A 15,535-nucleotide genomic window follows, 5' to 3' on the forward strand; every position below is an offset into this window, starting at 1 on the left:
TATTGAGTTAGAACATGAACACTGTCTAGGGCTCAACATCTGTACAGTGCAAGCCTATGAGGTAAGCGGAAAACCTCTAATTAAACCACATCTTGTTGCCACTAAATATGTGAAAATGCCGTTTGAAGTTTTTGGTAGTATGGAGAAGATCTCCATAGAGGTACAAGTGTGAATGTCTATCTCTAGTAAATCTAAAGAAACCTTTTTTTTTAAATGACTATATAGGTAGCGATTGACCTCAGTCTTCTTCGTTTGGTAATGGTGCTCTCCACTAAGTTATTACAAGTTGGTTATCAATGAGAGGCTTGTTCTTTTGTTGTTGACATAAACTGTAGGAATTGTCCATTTATTTATTAGCTTGCCCAATATAATTACAATGTTTAGCTGTAGATTGTATTAGCATTCTAATATTGTTACATTCTAATTGTTTTTCTCCCAAGTGAAAAGCTGAACCCGCCCACGCCCTGAAAAATCCTGAGAGGTTGAAAAATTCCAGATTTCCCCTTTAAAATTGACTGATTATTATTGATATTGTTTTTTGTTTTTCAAATTATTGAACATTGGTAGTTCACGCTCAGTTCTCACCAACTCTACATATTTCACACTTCATGTGGTGAAACAATACATATTAAGTCATACCAGCTCAAACATCGTCCAAGTTGTTGTTGTCAGTTGTTGAGCAACCAGGACATACTGATGGGAAATGAGCTACTGGAACAAGATGTACAAGTGATATTGTGGAACTGATGGACTGCAACTGTGCCAGCAGACTCAATGAGAGAGGATGCATTCAGCGCATGTGGGAACTATTGATGAACAGAAGACCAACCTCCACACTAACCAAGAAGCACCTGGTACCTCAGTATCATAACGTCAATAGAAGGAAGCTACTAATGCAAGGAGCAGAGCCTGGTAAGAGAGAGTAGTGTTAAGGAAGTGAATGATACCCAAATACTTCCTATGACCAGTGCATCTACTGAGGTGAGGATGAAGATTGTGGCCAGGCTCAAGCAGACGGCAACACGACCAAGAGTATTACTCTCCCAGCTTACTGACGACGACAGGAGAGATGCTTGCAGACCTTAACACAGCTCTACTCACCATTCCCACTACCAGCATTACAGAAACCAGTGAGCTCATATATGCCACTGCCACAGTAATCCTTCACATACTTGGGTATAAGTTCAAGAATACCCCCCCCCCCCCCCCCCAAAGGGAGAGCCCAAATCCAAAAACCCCAGAAGGATGTTAGCCAACTAACAAAGGTGCATCTTGAGACACAGGTCCTGGATGGATAAGAAGTATAACAAGATGCCCATAACTGAGGCCCTGGAAACTTCCAAACAAAGGCTCACAGCTCTGGCTAATTGGCTGAAGAGACACACCAGAGAAGCAGAGGCCAAGAAAATAAATAGCCTGTTCTCTATTGACCAGGGTATACTTCTAGCTGAAAGGGAAAACAGTAATAGAAGAGCAGACCCGCCCATAACTGGGACTGAGCAATACTGGAAGAACATCTGGGAGAAAGAGGCATCACACAACATCAATGCCAAATGGCTGGTGGACCTTAAGCTGACACCACAGCCACCTCCCAGAACAAGAACCAGTCAACATCACAAAGGCAGACATCCAGCAACGAGTCTCAGGGATGAAGAGCTGGACAGCATCAGGGCCTGATAGCCACACCTACTGGCTGAAGAAGCTAACAGTGCTCCATGTGCGCCTGGCAGTACAAATGAGTGGGTAACTAACAGCAGGTACTCACCCAGACTGGCTAACACGGGCAGGACAATCATGATCATGAAGGACCCCCACAAGGGTATGACACCCTCAACTATCAGCCAATTACCTGCCTCTCCACAACATGGAAGCTCCTGTCATCCTAGCATCCTAGCAACCAAGTTGAATAGGCACAAGTCGACACATGAGCACAGCTTAGAAGGGCATTGGAAACCATACCAGAGGGTCGAAGCACCAGCTGTTGGTTGATCAAGCAGTACACCAGGACTCGAAGACCAAGCAGATCAACCTGAGCACAGCCTGGATTGACTACAGGAAGGCCTTTGACTCAGTGCCTCATACATGGATACTGGAGTGCTCAGCACTATACAAGGCTAAAAATGCACTGATAACCTTCATCAGGAACTCAGTGGGACTGTGGAAGACATCACTGGAGGCCAACTCCAAGGCAATCGCACAAGTCACCATCAAGTGCTGAATATAGAAGAAACGAATACAGTGATTAGAAGAGCGCCATTCAGCACGCAGTCCGTCTGAAGCAAGTTGCCAGATCTGTGCTGAATATACAAAGGTGATGCACTGTCCTCATTGCTGTTCTGCATAGGCCTCAGCCAACTCATCACAAAGACCGGCTTGGATATTGATTTAGGAATGGAGTAACCATCAGCCACCTCCTGTGAATGGATGATGTTGACTCAATGATCCACCTCACCAGGATCTACAGTGAGGATATCAGGATGTCATTCAGATTGGATAAGTGTGGCTGAATGGTGCCAAAGAGAGGGAAGGTGATCCGGACTGAGGAGGGGTGGAGTTGCCAGAAAGGTGGATAGGGGACAGGACAGTACCTGTGAATCCTACAAGCCAGTGAGATCCATGAAGATGCAGGAAGGTCAGCTACACCCAAATACCTCCAAAAGGTAAGATGTGCTGAGAAACCAGCTCAATGGTAGGAATAAGATACAAGCCACCAATACAGATATCCTACCAGTCATCAGATACCCAGCTGGGCTAATACGTTGGCCACAGGGGGCGATAGATGCCAGTGATGTTAAGACATGAAAACTCCTCACAATGCATGGAAGTTTCCACCCAAAGTCAAGTACTCTGAACCTCTATGAGCAACGGAAGGAGGGATGGTGAGGATTAGTGAGTGTCAGAGCCACAATCCAGGATGAGATGAGGTATATCCATGAATACATCAGAAAGATGGCCCCCTGAGATCAGCTGCTACAAGAATGCCTCAGGCAGCTGAAGACAGACAGTGATAAGGAACAGGAGGAGGAGATATCGTGGAAGACCAAGCTCCTCCATGGGATGTACCATCAACAGATAGAGGAAGTGGCTGACATCAAGAAGACCTACCAGTAGCTAGAAAAGGCCAGCCTAAAGGACAGCACAGAGGCTCTGGTCATGGCAGCACAAGAACAAGTCCCGAGCACCAGATCCACAGAGGCAGGAGTATACCATAGCTGACAAGACCCAAGTTGCAGGCTGTGCAAATGTGCCCCAGAGACCGTTCAGCACATAGTAGCAGGATGCAAGCTGATGCCAGTGCCCAACAGCACACACTGAGATGCACAACCAAGTGTCACAGGAACATCTGTGCCACATACAGATTACAAGTCCCCAAGTTCCGATGGGAGATGCCACCAAAGGTGGCTGACAACAACGGGGCTAAGGTCCTGTGGGACTTCAAATTCCAGACAGACAAGCAGCTGCTGGTCAACAAACCAGACATAGTGGTGGTTGACAGGGAAAGAAAACCGCAGTTGTGATTGATGTAGCAATCCCATCTGATGGCAACATCAGAAAGAAGGAGCACGAGAAAATAGAAAAGTACCAAGGGCTGAAGGAGCAGCTGGAGCAGATGTGGAAGGTAAAGTCCCAAGTGGTGTAATCCCAATTTAGTGTAACCCCTAAATTGGAAGAGTGGCTCCAGCAAATTCCAGGCACAACATCAGAGGTCTCTGTCTGGAAGAGTGCAGTCATAGGAACAGCTAAAATACTGTGCCAAACTCTCACACTCCCAGGTCAGTGGTAGAGGACCCAAACTTGAGGAACACACATACCACCACCCCACCCCACCCTCCCCGTTTTACAGAGGTGTATGTTCACTTCTGTGTGTAATGTTAACAAGGATCCTGTGAACTCCAGTTTAATTTAGGTCTTCTAAAATTGTCAAGCTCTCATTCAAACTGTTGAAACAGTGTTGTTTCTCAGATATATGTATATTTTATTGTTCCACAGTGCCCTCTACCATGGTCAGCAGCCCTGGAGTTGTGAAGATTGTTGTACATCAGCCAGCAGGCAAGGAGGGCGGACCTATTCCTACGCTGGCAGTGGCACCTTCCCCTCGTATCATTACACAGACATCCCCTTCTGTACACCACCAAGTCAATACACCTGCAGTTAGAAACATCGCTCAACTGCAGGTTTCACAGCGTGCGCCTGCTCCCGCTAGTGCTCAGCAGCGTCCGCCAGTTCCCGCTGGCACCCAACAGCGTGCGCTGGTTCCTGCCAGTGCCCACCAGCGAGCACTTGTTCCCGCCAGCACCCCACAGCACGTGCCTCTTCCCGCCGGCACCCCACAGTGCCCGCTGGTTCCCGCCAGTGCCCAACAGCGTGCGCCAGTTCCCGCTGGTGCCCAGCAGCGCGCACCTGCTCCTGCTACTGCCCACTACACCCTAGCTCCTCCCAGAAATGCTAGTGCAACCCCAAACCAGTCACAACCTCCTCGCCCCATCCTGAAAGTAGTGCAGCCTCCATCAAGTGCAAAGCAGCCAGGTGAGAGACATCGCAGGCTTGTATTCTCTGAGCTGGAATTCATAAGGCTTTCTGAGGACTATAAAAACGGTTAAATTATACTACAATGCAAATTCTTAGCTGCTGGAGCTTCACAACTTTATTTACAATAAACTTTTTCTCCTATAGTCTCAACTCCACCTCAGGTGACCTCATCATCTGGAGCCACGTCTTCACCAGTAACACGTGACAAGAGCAGTGGGAATCAAACAGCACTGCCTCCAAAGTCTAAATCCTGTACAGGTGCAAAAGTCTCCCCTGAACCCAAGAAACTGCCTCGTCCTCCTCCTCGCACTCCTTTCTACATGGTATGATCCTTGTCTTTTTGGCAGTGGTAAAATGATCAAGAAAGTAATTACAGTTGTCAGTGCTTAAGTTTTTTTTTTTCCTCTTTTCACGAAGCATTGCACTGTTTGCAAGATCTGTAATGTAAAGTGTCAAAAGCATGATTGTTTCTTGTTTGCCTAGTTTGTTTACTGGTCGCCCTTTACCTGACAAATGTTCTCTCTCCCTCCCTCCCTCCACAGTCTTGGCTTGCGGATAGTCTTAAGCAGCAAAGTGACAGTCGGCTGGATTTAATTTTTCGAATCAATGAGCTCCGTTGTAAAGCAAAGCCTGTGTATGGGCAAGAAGTGTTGGACTTCCTCACTTTTCTCCCTGGTCCTGACCCCTCACCAGCCCCACTGAGATCAGTGAGCGAGTGGGGCCGGTCGGGCCACAGCAGCTGCCTGTTTGCACAGTTGCAAAACACAGACCACTCCTGGCTTCAGAGTCACTTTGTGAAAGAAGCCATTCACAGCATTGAGGCACGGCTGACGCTGCTCAATGACATAATAGACAGGTGAGTAATTTATTGATTTAGAAGTAAAGAGGTGATTAGCTTTATTACATTATACTTAACAAGATACAAAACAATTAGAGTTGGATTGATCCTTTTATACAGTACATATGAGATATTTGGCACAGCTGTAAAAAAAAAAGTACTGTAGTGACAAGAATCAGTAACTGCTCGTTGTCTCTTGGTACATTGCTGCATGTTGTTACACCATCTGTTTTTTTAGTGTTCAACTCCATATTTGGACAAGACCGCTTGCCCCATGCCTAAAGCACATGCCAAGTGGATCTGTACCTTATGATTAGGTTAATTTAACACTTTCTTGTGCCTATTTCAGGTTTACATTTGTGATTCCGCCAGTGGAGGCGCCACTGATCTCCATGCACTGCTGCCATCCTCCTCCATCTTTAAGCCATAAGCAAGAAGTCTTCTCTTCTACACTGTCAGCTCAAGTTGCTCCACTCACTTGCAGTCTCCACCGTATTCAGTCCAACATGAGGACACAGTTCCCAGACCTGAGGCTTATACAGTATGACTGTGGTAAGTAGTCAAGATGATTTAAAGCCAAGAATCCTCATATAACGTGATGCTTTACCGACTGTAGAAACTGATTTTAGAATAAAGTTGCTGTGCACTAGTCTCATGAAATGTGTCACCACAAAATCAAAGCACTTGGACACATGCTAAGCCATATCTAAATAATTGCCACATCTGCTTGTCATGCATAAGACAGCATTGATGGTATAAAATTATTTGCTTGTTAATCCATGTTTATGTCTCATTTTTTAGGTAAGCTGCAGACACTACACACTTTGCTGCGGCAGCTGAAGACGGGAGGCCATCGAGTATTAATCTTTACTCAGATGACACGTATGCTTGATGTGCTGGAGCAGTTCCTCAACTATCATGGACACATCTACCTCCGCCTGGATGGCAGTACACGTGTGGAGCAGAGACAGGTTGGTCTTGACTACATTATGTTATGCCCAACAGTTTTGTGATACGCTTTGCAGGATGACTTCCTTTAATATTATCACTCTGACTTTGTCTTAATATCTGTTACAGTTTGCACAGTGCACATACACAATCATTACATGACATTCTCTGTGTGTGTGTGTGTGTGTGTGTGTGTGTGTGTGTGTGTGTGTGTGTGTGTGTGTGTGTGTGTGTGTGTGTGTGTGTGTGTGTGTGTGTGTGTGTGTGTGTGTGTGTGTGTGTGTGTGTGTCTATATATATATTAAATACAGAAATTATGAAAATGACGTGACACTGTTATTTCAGAAGGTAGTTGACTGATTTGTTTTATTTTTGCTTTTACCATGTTAAAATGTTAGGGGGGGAGTCCTGTTTCTGATGTACAATTGTTGTGCATTTTCTTCAGGCCCTAATGGAGCGCTTCAATGCAGATCGGCGCATCTTCTGCTTTATTTTGTCAACTCGCAGTGGAGGTGTTGGGGTGAACTTAACAGGGGCGGACACTGTGGTGTTCTACGATAGTGACTGGAACCCTACCATGGATGCCCAGGCACAAGACCGATGTCACCGCATCGGCCAAACACGTGACGTTCACATCTACAGGTGACAACACTCCATTACAATGACAACAAAAGTCAGGGTGCCAGTTGACTCTTAAAAAAGAAAAAAAAATGAATGTGAGAAAAGAGTGGAATGTTTTTGTGTTTCATTTGTATTTTGCTGCCTGTTTTGAAATCAGGCAGACCATAGTCAGTTGAATTAACGTGTCACAGTGGCAGGGGAAAAACATCAACATATGCCTGAGAATTCTGACTTTTGTTCATAATCGGGAACACGGCACAAGCAATAGGTAGCAGTAGCCACAGCAACAGACCTCTGGATAACAAACCAATCAGGCCTGTATGGTACAGTGGCCAAAAGGCAGCCACTCTGTAGTAAAAGGTACATGGCAGCCCACCTAAAGTTTGCCAGAGACAAAGATTGAACTCTGTGAATGCCAGGTGTCATATTTGGAGGAAACCAGGCACCTTCCCTACAGTGAAGCATGGTGGTGGCAGCATCATGCTGTGGGGATGTTTTTCGACGGCATTAACTGGGAGAATAGTCAGGATTGAGGGAAAGATTAATGCAGAAATGTACAGAGGCGTCCTGGATGAAAACCTGCTCCAGAGCACTCTTGACCTCACACTGGGGTGACGGTTCATCTTTCAGCAGGATGATGACCCTACTTCCGGGGGCGCGGCCTGCTGCTGACCCTGCGCTCACTGTTTGTTTCACTATTTGTCTGTTAGCGTTATTAAATTTGTTTTAACGTATTTTTTTTTAAGCAGTTCATTGGTTTAATGTGGATGTGACCTGTCAGAACTTCACTGCACTTTGCACTTTGGACCTTATCGTCGCAATGAAAATCGCACCGCTGTGAATCATTTTCTGCCTATCAGCATTTGCGCACGGGAGCTGCCTCACAAGCCGGCAAAGCTTCCTTACTTACACCAGAGAGCATCTTTTGTCACTTCGCTCACCTGGTGGGGTTCCTTCAGTTTGTCTACCTGCGGACTGTCAGGAAATCAGACGGCCTCTTAAATGTCTGGGGAAGAGGAAAAAGCGTGGCTCCAGGGGAGGCGTGAGGCACCGACTCTGGAGACGCCGCAGCAGATTCCCGCTGCCTGTCATCACTCTGTCTAACGTCCGCTCGGTAAGCAATAAACTCAATGAACTTGTGCTGAGAGCCGAGCATGACAGTGAATTTAGACAGAGTAATCTTGTGTGTTTGACGGAAACATGGCTTAAAGATCATCACGATACACCGAGCCTGTCAGACTATACCCCTGTCAGAGCGGACAGGGACGCGCGCACTGCGCACAAATCCATCGGAGGGGGTCTGTGTTTGTTTGTGGATAACAGCTGGGCCACTCAATACAGCATATGAGAGCAAGTATGCACACCTGACTATGAGATACTGACTGTATCTTTTAGACCCTTTTATCTTCCGCGGGAGTTCAGACAGATCACTGTCATTCTCGTATACGTGCCCGGTCCAGATGACGACGCAGCAGGAGAGAGAATAGCAGAGAGCTATAATAATGCACTCACCCGCTCTGCTGACCAGCCCGTTTTCATTCTGGGTGACTTTAACTCCTGCAGTCTGTCTGACCACCTGCCCACTCTACAGCAATATGTAGACTGTCCTACACGTCTGCATCGCACGCTTGACCGTTGCTATGGAACATCCCAGAGGCTTATAAAGTGGAATGCAGACCGCCTCTTGGAAAATCTGACCACAATGTGATTCATCTTTTGCCTAAATACAAAGCTGTGGTCAAAAGAATTAAAACAGTTAATAAGCAGGTACAGGTGTGGTCCGAGGAAAGCAAAGAGCAACTCAGAGACTGTTTTGATTAAACAAACTGGGACATTTTCTTTGAATCCTGTCTGGATGGAGACGAACTCACTGACACCATCACATCTTATATTAAGTTCTGTGAGGATAATGTGTCAGAGACTAAAACTCTTAAAATATTCCCAAATAACAAACCCTGGGTGTCCAAACAATTGAAAATCTGTCTTAATGAAAAGAAGGCAGCCTTCTGCTCTGGTAATGTGCAATTAATGCAGGAAAAAAGGAGACAGCTGAGAGGGAATATATTTAAAGCAAAAATTGAGTACAAGAATAAAGTAGACAGTAAATTTTTCAGTGGCAATATAAAACAAGCCTGGGAAGGTCTAAATACACTGATGGGCAAATCCAGTAAGAAATGTGATGCTCTTACAACCATTAATCAATGTTTTGTTGATGAGTTAAACCGTTTCTTCTGTAGATTTGATAAAGTGGGTGATAAACAGGAATGTGATGAGATCTGTAAAAATCTTCCAGCAGGAGCTCCCACAGCTATCATTGAGCATGACATGGCTAAAAGTCTTTCTAAACTGAAGCCAAACAAGGCCACTGGCCCAGATGGCCTGAAAGCCTGTCTACTCAAAGACTGTGCTCCTCAATTAAAAGGAGTCTTTTCCAGATTGTTTAATTCCCTTCTTGTCACAGGAGTGCCCAAATCTTGGAAATTCTCCATAATAAGGCCTATACCAAAAAAGCCAGGGGCAAGCAAACTTGAAGATTTTCGGCCCATTGCCATAACCTCCATATTATGTAAAACTATGGAAAGAGTTTTAGTTGACGTCCTGACCACCACAGTGGTCAGTGAACTAGACCCTCTGCAGTTTGCCTATAAGAGGGACAGAGGTACTGATGATGCCGGATTGATCTTGCTGGACATGATCTCAAAGCAGCTTTCACTTGCTAAAGCATATGCTCAGGTTTTGTTTGTAGACTTCAGTGCAGCTTTTAATTCTATGAAATTACATATTCTTCTGAAAAGGCTGGCTGATTTAAATGTTGAAAAGGGCCTGATGCTCTGGATCAGAGACTTTCTGTCTTGTTGCCCTCAAAGAGTTTGTGCTAACAACATTCTGTCAGGAGAGCTCATCATAAGCACTGGCTGCCCACAGGGTAGCGTTCTTTCACCTCTGCTCTTCTCTCTTTTTACAAACGAATTTGCAGTTGACACAAACTTTAAACTGATTAAATACGTGGATGACATGGCCCTAGTCAGCCTGCTACAGAAGTGTGACCTCCTATCTCGCTCACATTAAGGCTCTTGAAGCTTGGTGTCTCGACAGCCAGCTGGAAATCAATGTGTCTAAGACAAAGGAGCTTGTTTTTCACACAAAGCAAGAACTGACCATGCAGCCAGTTTCACTCGATGGCCAGCTTGTTGAAACGGTTGAAACTTTTAAATATCTTGGTACAGTTCTTGATAGTCACTTGAGCTTCTTTGAAAACACTGATTTTATCTTTAAGAAATGTTCACAGCGACTCAGTCTTCTCAGAAGATTGAGTTGTCTTGGTGTTAATCCGCAGATTTTAGAGCTTGTGTATTCTGCACATATTGAGAGTATTTTAACATTTCATCTTTGTGTTTGGTTTGGTCACTTGAGTTGTAAATCTAAGGACAAATTAAATAGAATTGTAAAAATGGCGGGGAAAATTGTGGGAAAACCCCAGAAGACTGTGGCCCACATTTACACTGACAGGATGAGGAGGAAAGCTGAGAGAGTCCTGGCAGACAGCTCTCATCCTCTGTCCTGTCAGTTTGAGCTCTTGAAGTCTGGGAGGCGCTACAGAGCTCCTCTGGCCAAAGGTTCTTTCAAAAAATCTTTTATACCAAATGCCGTCACCATAATGAACTCAAAAAAGTGACCACTCCACAAATTAAACCTGAACTGCTTTACTTCTGTTTTATTTGATTTTATTAGATCTTACTGTACGTTTTATTTATCTTACTAGGTCTTATTCTATTTCTTCTTTTACTTCCACGTATTTTATGTATCTTATTTTTGTTTTATTCGTGTGTTTGTATGAATGTTTTATGACTGTTTTTTTTTTGTCTTTTTTGTGCTGGTGAGCCAAAGACAATTTTCCACATCGGTGGACAATAAAGAATTAATCTATTCTATTCTATTCTATTCTATTCTATTCTAAGCACACAGCCAAGATATTAAAAGAGTGGCTTCAGGACAACTCTGTGAATGTCCTTGAGTGGCCCAGCCAGAGCCCAGACCTGAATTCAATTGAACATCTTTGGAGAGATCTGAAAATGGCTGTGCACCGATGCTACCCATCCAACCTGATGAGGTTAGATGGGGAGCAGGTGCTGCAAAGAGGAATGGGCAAAAAGGTGTGCCAAACTTGTAGCATCATATTTAAGAAGACTTGAGGCTGTAATTGCTGCCAAAGGTGCATCAACAAAGTATTGAGCAAAGGGTGCGAATACTTATGTACATCTGACTTCTTATGTTTTTTATTTTTAATAAATTTTAAAAACAACAAAAAAAAACTTGTTTCATGTTGTCAATATGGGGTGAGTAGAATTTTGAGGGGAAAAAAATGAATTTCAGCACTTCAAAAATGAAGTGTTGTGAATGCTTTCCGGATGCACTGTATTTTATCTGTAATACTTTAATATTAAGTGATTCCATAATTTTTTTCCCCCCTTTTAATTGCTCTGGAAAGCAATAGGACGTTCATATAATTGTATTTATTTTGGGATTTGAGATTATTTTGAGAAGTATTGTTTTGTCATATCTGATTTACTTTATTTCAAAGTAAATAATAAATAAAATAAAATAGGTAGATTGTGCTCATGATTCCATAATTATTTTTCTTCCAGAGATTGTATATATGTGTGATGAGGTTTTTTTTTTTTTTTTTCCAAGTCATATTTGCTTCACTACACCTGAACAAGAAAGTGACTTGAACTACATATGTACTTATTGCTACTCTTCAGGCTGATCAGTGAGCGTACAGTCGAGGAGAACATTCTGAAGAAAGCCAACCAGAAGAGGATGCTGGGAGACATGGCTATTGAAGGAGGAAACTTCACCACTGCCTTCTTCAAAGAGGTAGGAGTTTAAAGAAAGAATATATTTCCCACCCCAATTAATTTAATCCACAATAAAAACTCAAAATGCAAGCTGTTTGTATTCCCATAAGTAAAATCTCTCCTACTTTAGCTCACATTAATGCTTTTTGTTTATCTGAGCTATGCAGACATCGCAACATGCTCTGAGTAATGCATTCCAAAATAAATCATTGATGTTATTGAGCCATATCACCAGTTTTTGTGTTTCATTAAGTCGAGCATGCTTTTCTCCTGTGTGGATGCATCTCATTTTAATTCTGTTCCTCAGCAAACCATCCGAGAGCTGTTTGATGTGAACGATGGGGAGAAGAGAGAGGTGGCAGTGGAGCTTTCTCTGCCCCAGTCTGAGGATGATGAGGCTGTCAACAAACAGAGCGCAACGATTTTAGAGCAGGTTATACACATTGCATGCTAAATGCTTATAACATATTTTCCAAACTATAAATCGCACCTGAGTATTAGTCATATCTGTCCCAAATTTGCCATGAAGAGGAAAAAGCATATTAGTGCAATTGGTGCATTAATTATTTAAAACCCAAACACAGCATAGTAAGCAGAAGCTAATGAGCTAATAAATGTAATTGTATGGGAAACAAAAGATGAGTAAACTGCTTCGTGTTACTGCTGAATAGATGTTGGTAGGTGAGGTAAACATGCAATGTAATTAAACTTTTGAAAATTTGGCTCATTTATAGCAGAAACACTGTGTTAGCTAGCAGAAGCTAATATCTAATTAATGTTATTTTACTAGGTGCAAAATACAAGTAAACTTGTCACCACTGAACAGATGATTAGAGAAGAGGTAATGAAATGTTCAAGCGCTCTTTTGTAAAAACATTTGTTAAAGATAATCGCTTTACTGTAGAGTTGGCTTGCTGATCTGCTGCTGCTGTTCTTGTTGTCTCACACAGTCCAAACAAGTGTTGTACCAAGTAGTATGACCAATCATCAGATTCCCTCTTATTTTCCAGAATGTACTCTTTCAGTTTGGGAGCATGACTTCTCAAATTTACTCATTCTTGAAAGACGCAGAACATCTCTCACATTTAGACTTTCTTGTTTTGGTGCTTGGCATCCAGCTTGTTGGTGCATTACTGCCACCAACACAAACTTAGTTTTCTGTTGATGTGGTACATTGAAGTTTACCAATTTTAATCTATTTTTCTCCATTATATGCCTTTTTTACTTTGTAGGCCTACACGATGGTAGCATGTATTGTTTTTGAGTTATTGTCTTCACAGTGTGGAGGGAATGGAGTAATTTATATATTCATTCACTTCACTGCCTTTTGCAGGGTGCATATGTAGACTTTTACTCAGCCTAGAAACATTTCATTTATTTATTGTATATTTATTTGATATTCCAAAACCATTTTTAAATTAATGTACAATATTACTTGAGGTTTATAGTGATCACACAAAACTATGAAATTGTTGTCTATAGATATTGTCATAATTTTCAAAACAATCTTCACAGGCACTGTGTCGTGCAGAGGATGAGGAGGATATAGTCGCAGCCTCTCAAGCTAAGGCAGAGCAGGTGGCAGAACTGGCGGAGTTCAATGAGAACGAACCTTTGGATGATGGCGGGGAACAGGAGGAAGTGGAGGAGCTGTCAAAGGCTGAGCAGGAAATAGCTGCTCTTGTGGAGCAGGTGACTAAAGATGCATTTTAAAGATATATATATATATATATATATATATATATATATATATATATATATATATATATATATATATATATATATATATATATATATAAACTTGAATAGTGAAAATAAAATTTGGTGTTGAAAGACAAAGTCTTGACTGAAAAAGAAAACATTGGTTTTGAAACACATGCATTGAGTTGTTGGTTCTGGAAAGAAAAAAAAAACAGTACTGGGACTGAAAACATGCACTGGAAAAAAGCACATCTTGAAATATACAAGTTATATGATATGTTTTACGATCACAGTCTTCACAAACATTTTAAATGTGGTTTTGGAATCTGAATCTGAATTTTTCTCAATGTCTTTTTTATTAGACAATGTTTTATTTTCCACTTGCTTTTTATGATGACTTTATTTTTGCACTTTAACTGCTTTCAGTTTCACTTTCTTTGTCACTGTTTTTGGTGTGAAAGGGAAGGCTTGAGAGAAAATCTCTTAATTTGCTTAATATGAGAGAAGTCGTTCTTGTTGATAGAAGGCAAGGTAGAAAATCATTCAGTTAATACTGCATTAGTTCTCAATTCATTATTATTGTTGTTATGATAATTAATAGGTGTCTTTTCATTTCTTTTGTTCCGAATCTCTGTTACAATACAAGTTTGCAGACAGTTTACTGAATGAGTATGTTCAAAAGACTTCAACATTTCTTCTTTTATCATTGACTGTTAAACCATTTAATTCTCTCTGGAACATACAAAAAGGATAATGTGTTTTTATTTCACAGTCAGTGTTTCTGTGTATGTTGTTGAGAACAGCTGAGATGTGGTGCTTATCTCAGTCTTCCCAGAGGCCTTTTTTATGTGATTTGAGGAGTTTCTGCAGCACAAAATGACTGTAAGGTACATTCACCTTTCGACCTGCCCCCAGTGTGTGAGACCTGCCCGGGCATAACAGTGGGTGGAGTTAGAAGGATGGGAGTTGTTATATTTCTTTCATGCAGGTAGAGGCTTGTGTGGCCGGCAGGTCAGAAAGAGTGACATTATTGGCATTTTGCTCTTAATATTCAAATCGAGCTCCTCAGCCCTGCCCCTAAAGCTGCAGTAACCCTGCCCCTCAATCTCTCCTCTTCATCCTAAAAGAGTAACAGAATTAAAACTGAAAACACGACATTGAAAATGTGTTTTTAAAAAAACTCAACAAGAAACGACAAACATTTCTAAAGATATAGCTTGTGATTGCAAAGCATGTCAAATTTTTAGTGTCAAAAAAATTTAAGATACGTGTGTGTGTAAAATTATTAAAACTAAATGATCTGAAGCACACATTATTTAAGTCAAGGTAAGTAAGTAGCCAAGTCTTGTAGATCCTTCCACAGAAAATGTAATAGAATCTGACTCGGCCAAAACCGTCGCAGTTGCCACAACATGTCATTTCATATAATATTTGTCACGGAATCATGTAATGTTACTCCTCGGTACATGTGTTTCAATACCAGTGTTTTCTTTTTCAATTGATGCTTTGCCTTTCGAGACCTATGAATTTTTTTTTTTTCTTTTCAGTATCAAAGGTAGCTGTCACTGTTGACTGATGGATATAATATAACATAATATGCAGTCCAAGCGAGCTAATGGAGTGTATTTTTTATGGGTGAAATAAGGCAGCATAAGTACATGTAAATGATGTAAGCAGACTTATTGTAGCTGTATATTAACACATCATATTCTGTGCCCACTTGTAGCTCACTCCCATTGAGCGTTATGCCATGAACTTCTTGGAAGCCTCATTGGAAGATGTTTGTAAAGAAGAGTTGAAGCAAGCTGAGGTAATGTCATATATGGTCTTTGCTCAGTTTTTACTTCTTTAGGCCTGGTTCACAAGGCAGGATTCTAAAATTATCTTTAGGTTTCCAAAGCCTGAGAGACCACACACGTGAAGATTAAAAAAAAAAAAAAAATCATAGATCTGACAATTTTGGTCATACAGCGTGTGGTGTTCAGCCACACGGTAAGGACAACAACACCACACACGAACAGATTTCACACACAAACAT

General features: G+C 42.1%; 1 protein-coding gene across 4 annotated transcripts in view; it reads left to right on the forward strand.

Moving 5' to 3' along the window:
- Positions 1-15,535, forward strand: part of srcap (Snf2-related CREBBP activator protein) — an 80,578-nt gene that overhangs the window by 57,627 nt on the left and 7,416 nt on the right. For all 4 annotated transcript variants that reach the window (XM_034193290.1, XM_034193292.1, XM_034193291.1 and 1 more), the window contains 10 exons: positions 3,991-4,527; positions 4,675-4,853; positions 5,073-5,386; positions 5,718-5,920; positions 6,170-6,339; positions 6,762-6,958; positions 11,701-11,815; positions 12,104-12,229; positions 13,312-13,488; positions 15,224-15,307. In XM_034193290.1, the coding sequence (XP_034049181.1) occupies positions 3,991-4,527; positions 4,675-4,853; positions 5,073-5,386; positions 5,718-5,920; positions 6,170-6,339; positions 6,762-6,958; positions 11,701-11,815; positions 12,104-12,229; positions 13,312-13,488; positions 15,224-15,307 (2,102 nt within the window). The remainder of the gene's footprint in view (positions 1-3,990; positions 4,528-4,674; positions 4,854-5,072; positions 5,387-5,717; positions 5,921-6,169; positions 6,340-6,761; positions 6,959-11,700; positions 11,816-12,103; positions 12,230-13,311; positions 13,489-15,223; positions 15,308-15,535) is intronic.

This window comes from Thalassophryne amazonica, chromosome 18 (genome assembly GCF_902500255.1).
Source record: "Thalassophryne amazonica chromosome 18, fThaAma1.1, whole genome shotgun sequence".
Lineage (NCBI taxonomy): Eukaryota > Metazoa > Chordata > Actinopteri > Batrachoidiformes > Batrachoididae > Thalassophryne > Thalassophryne amazonica.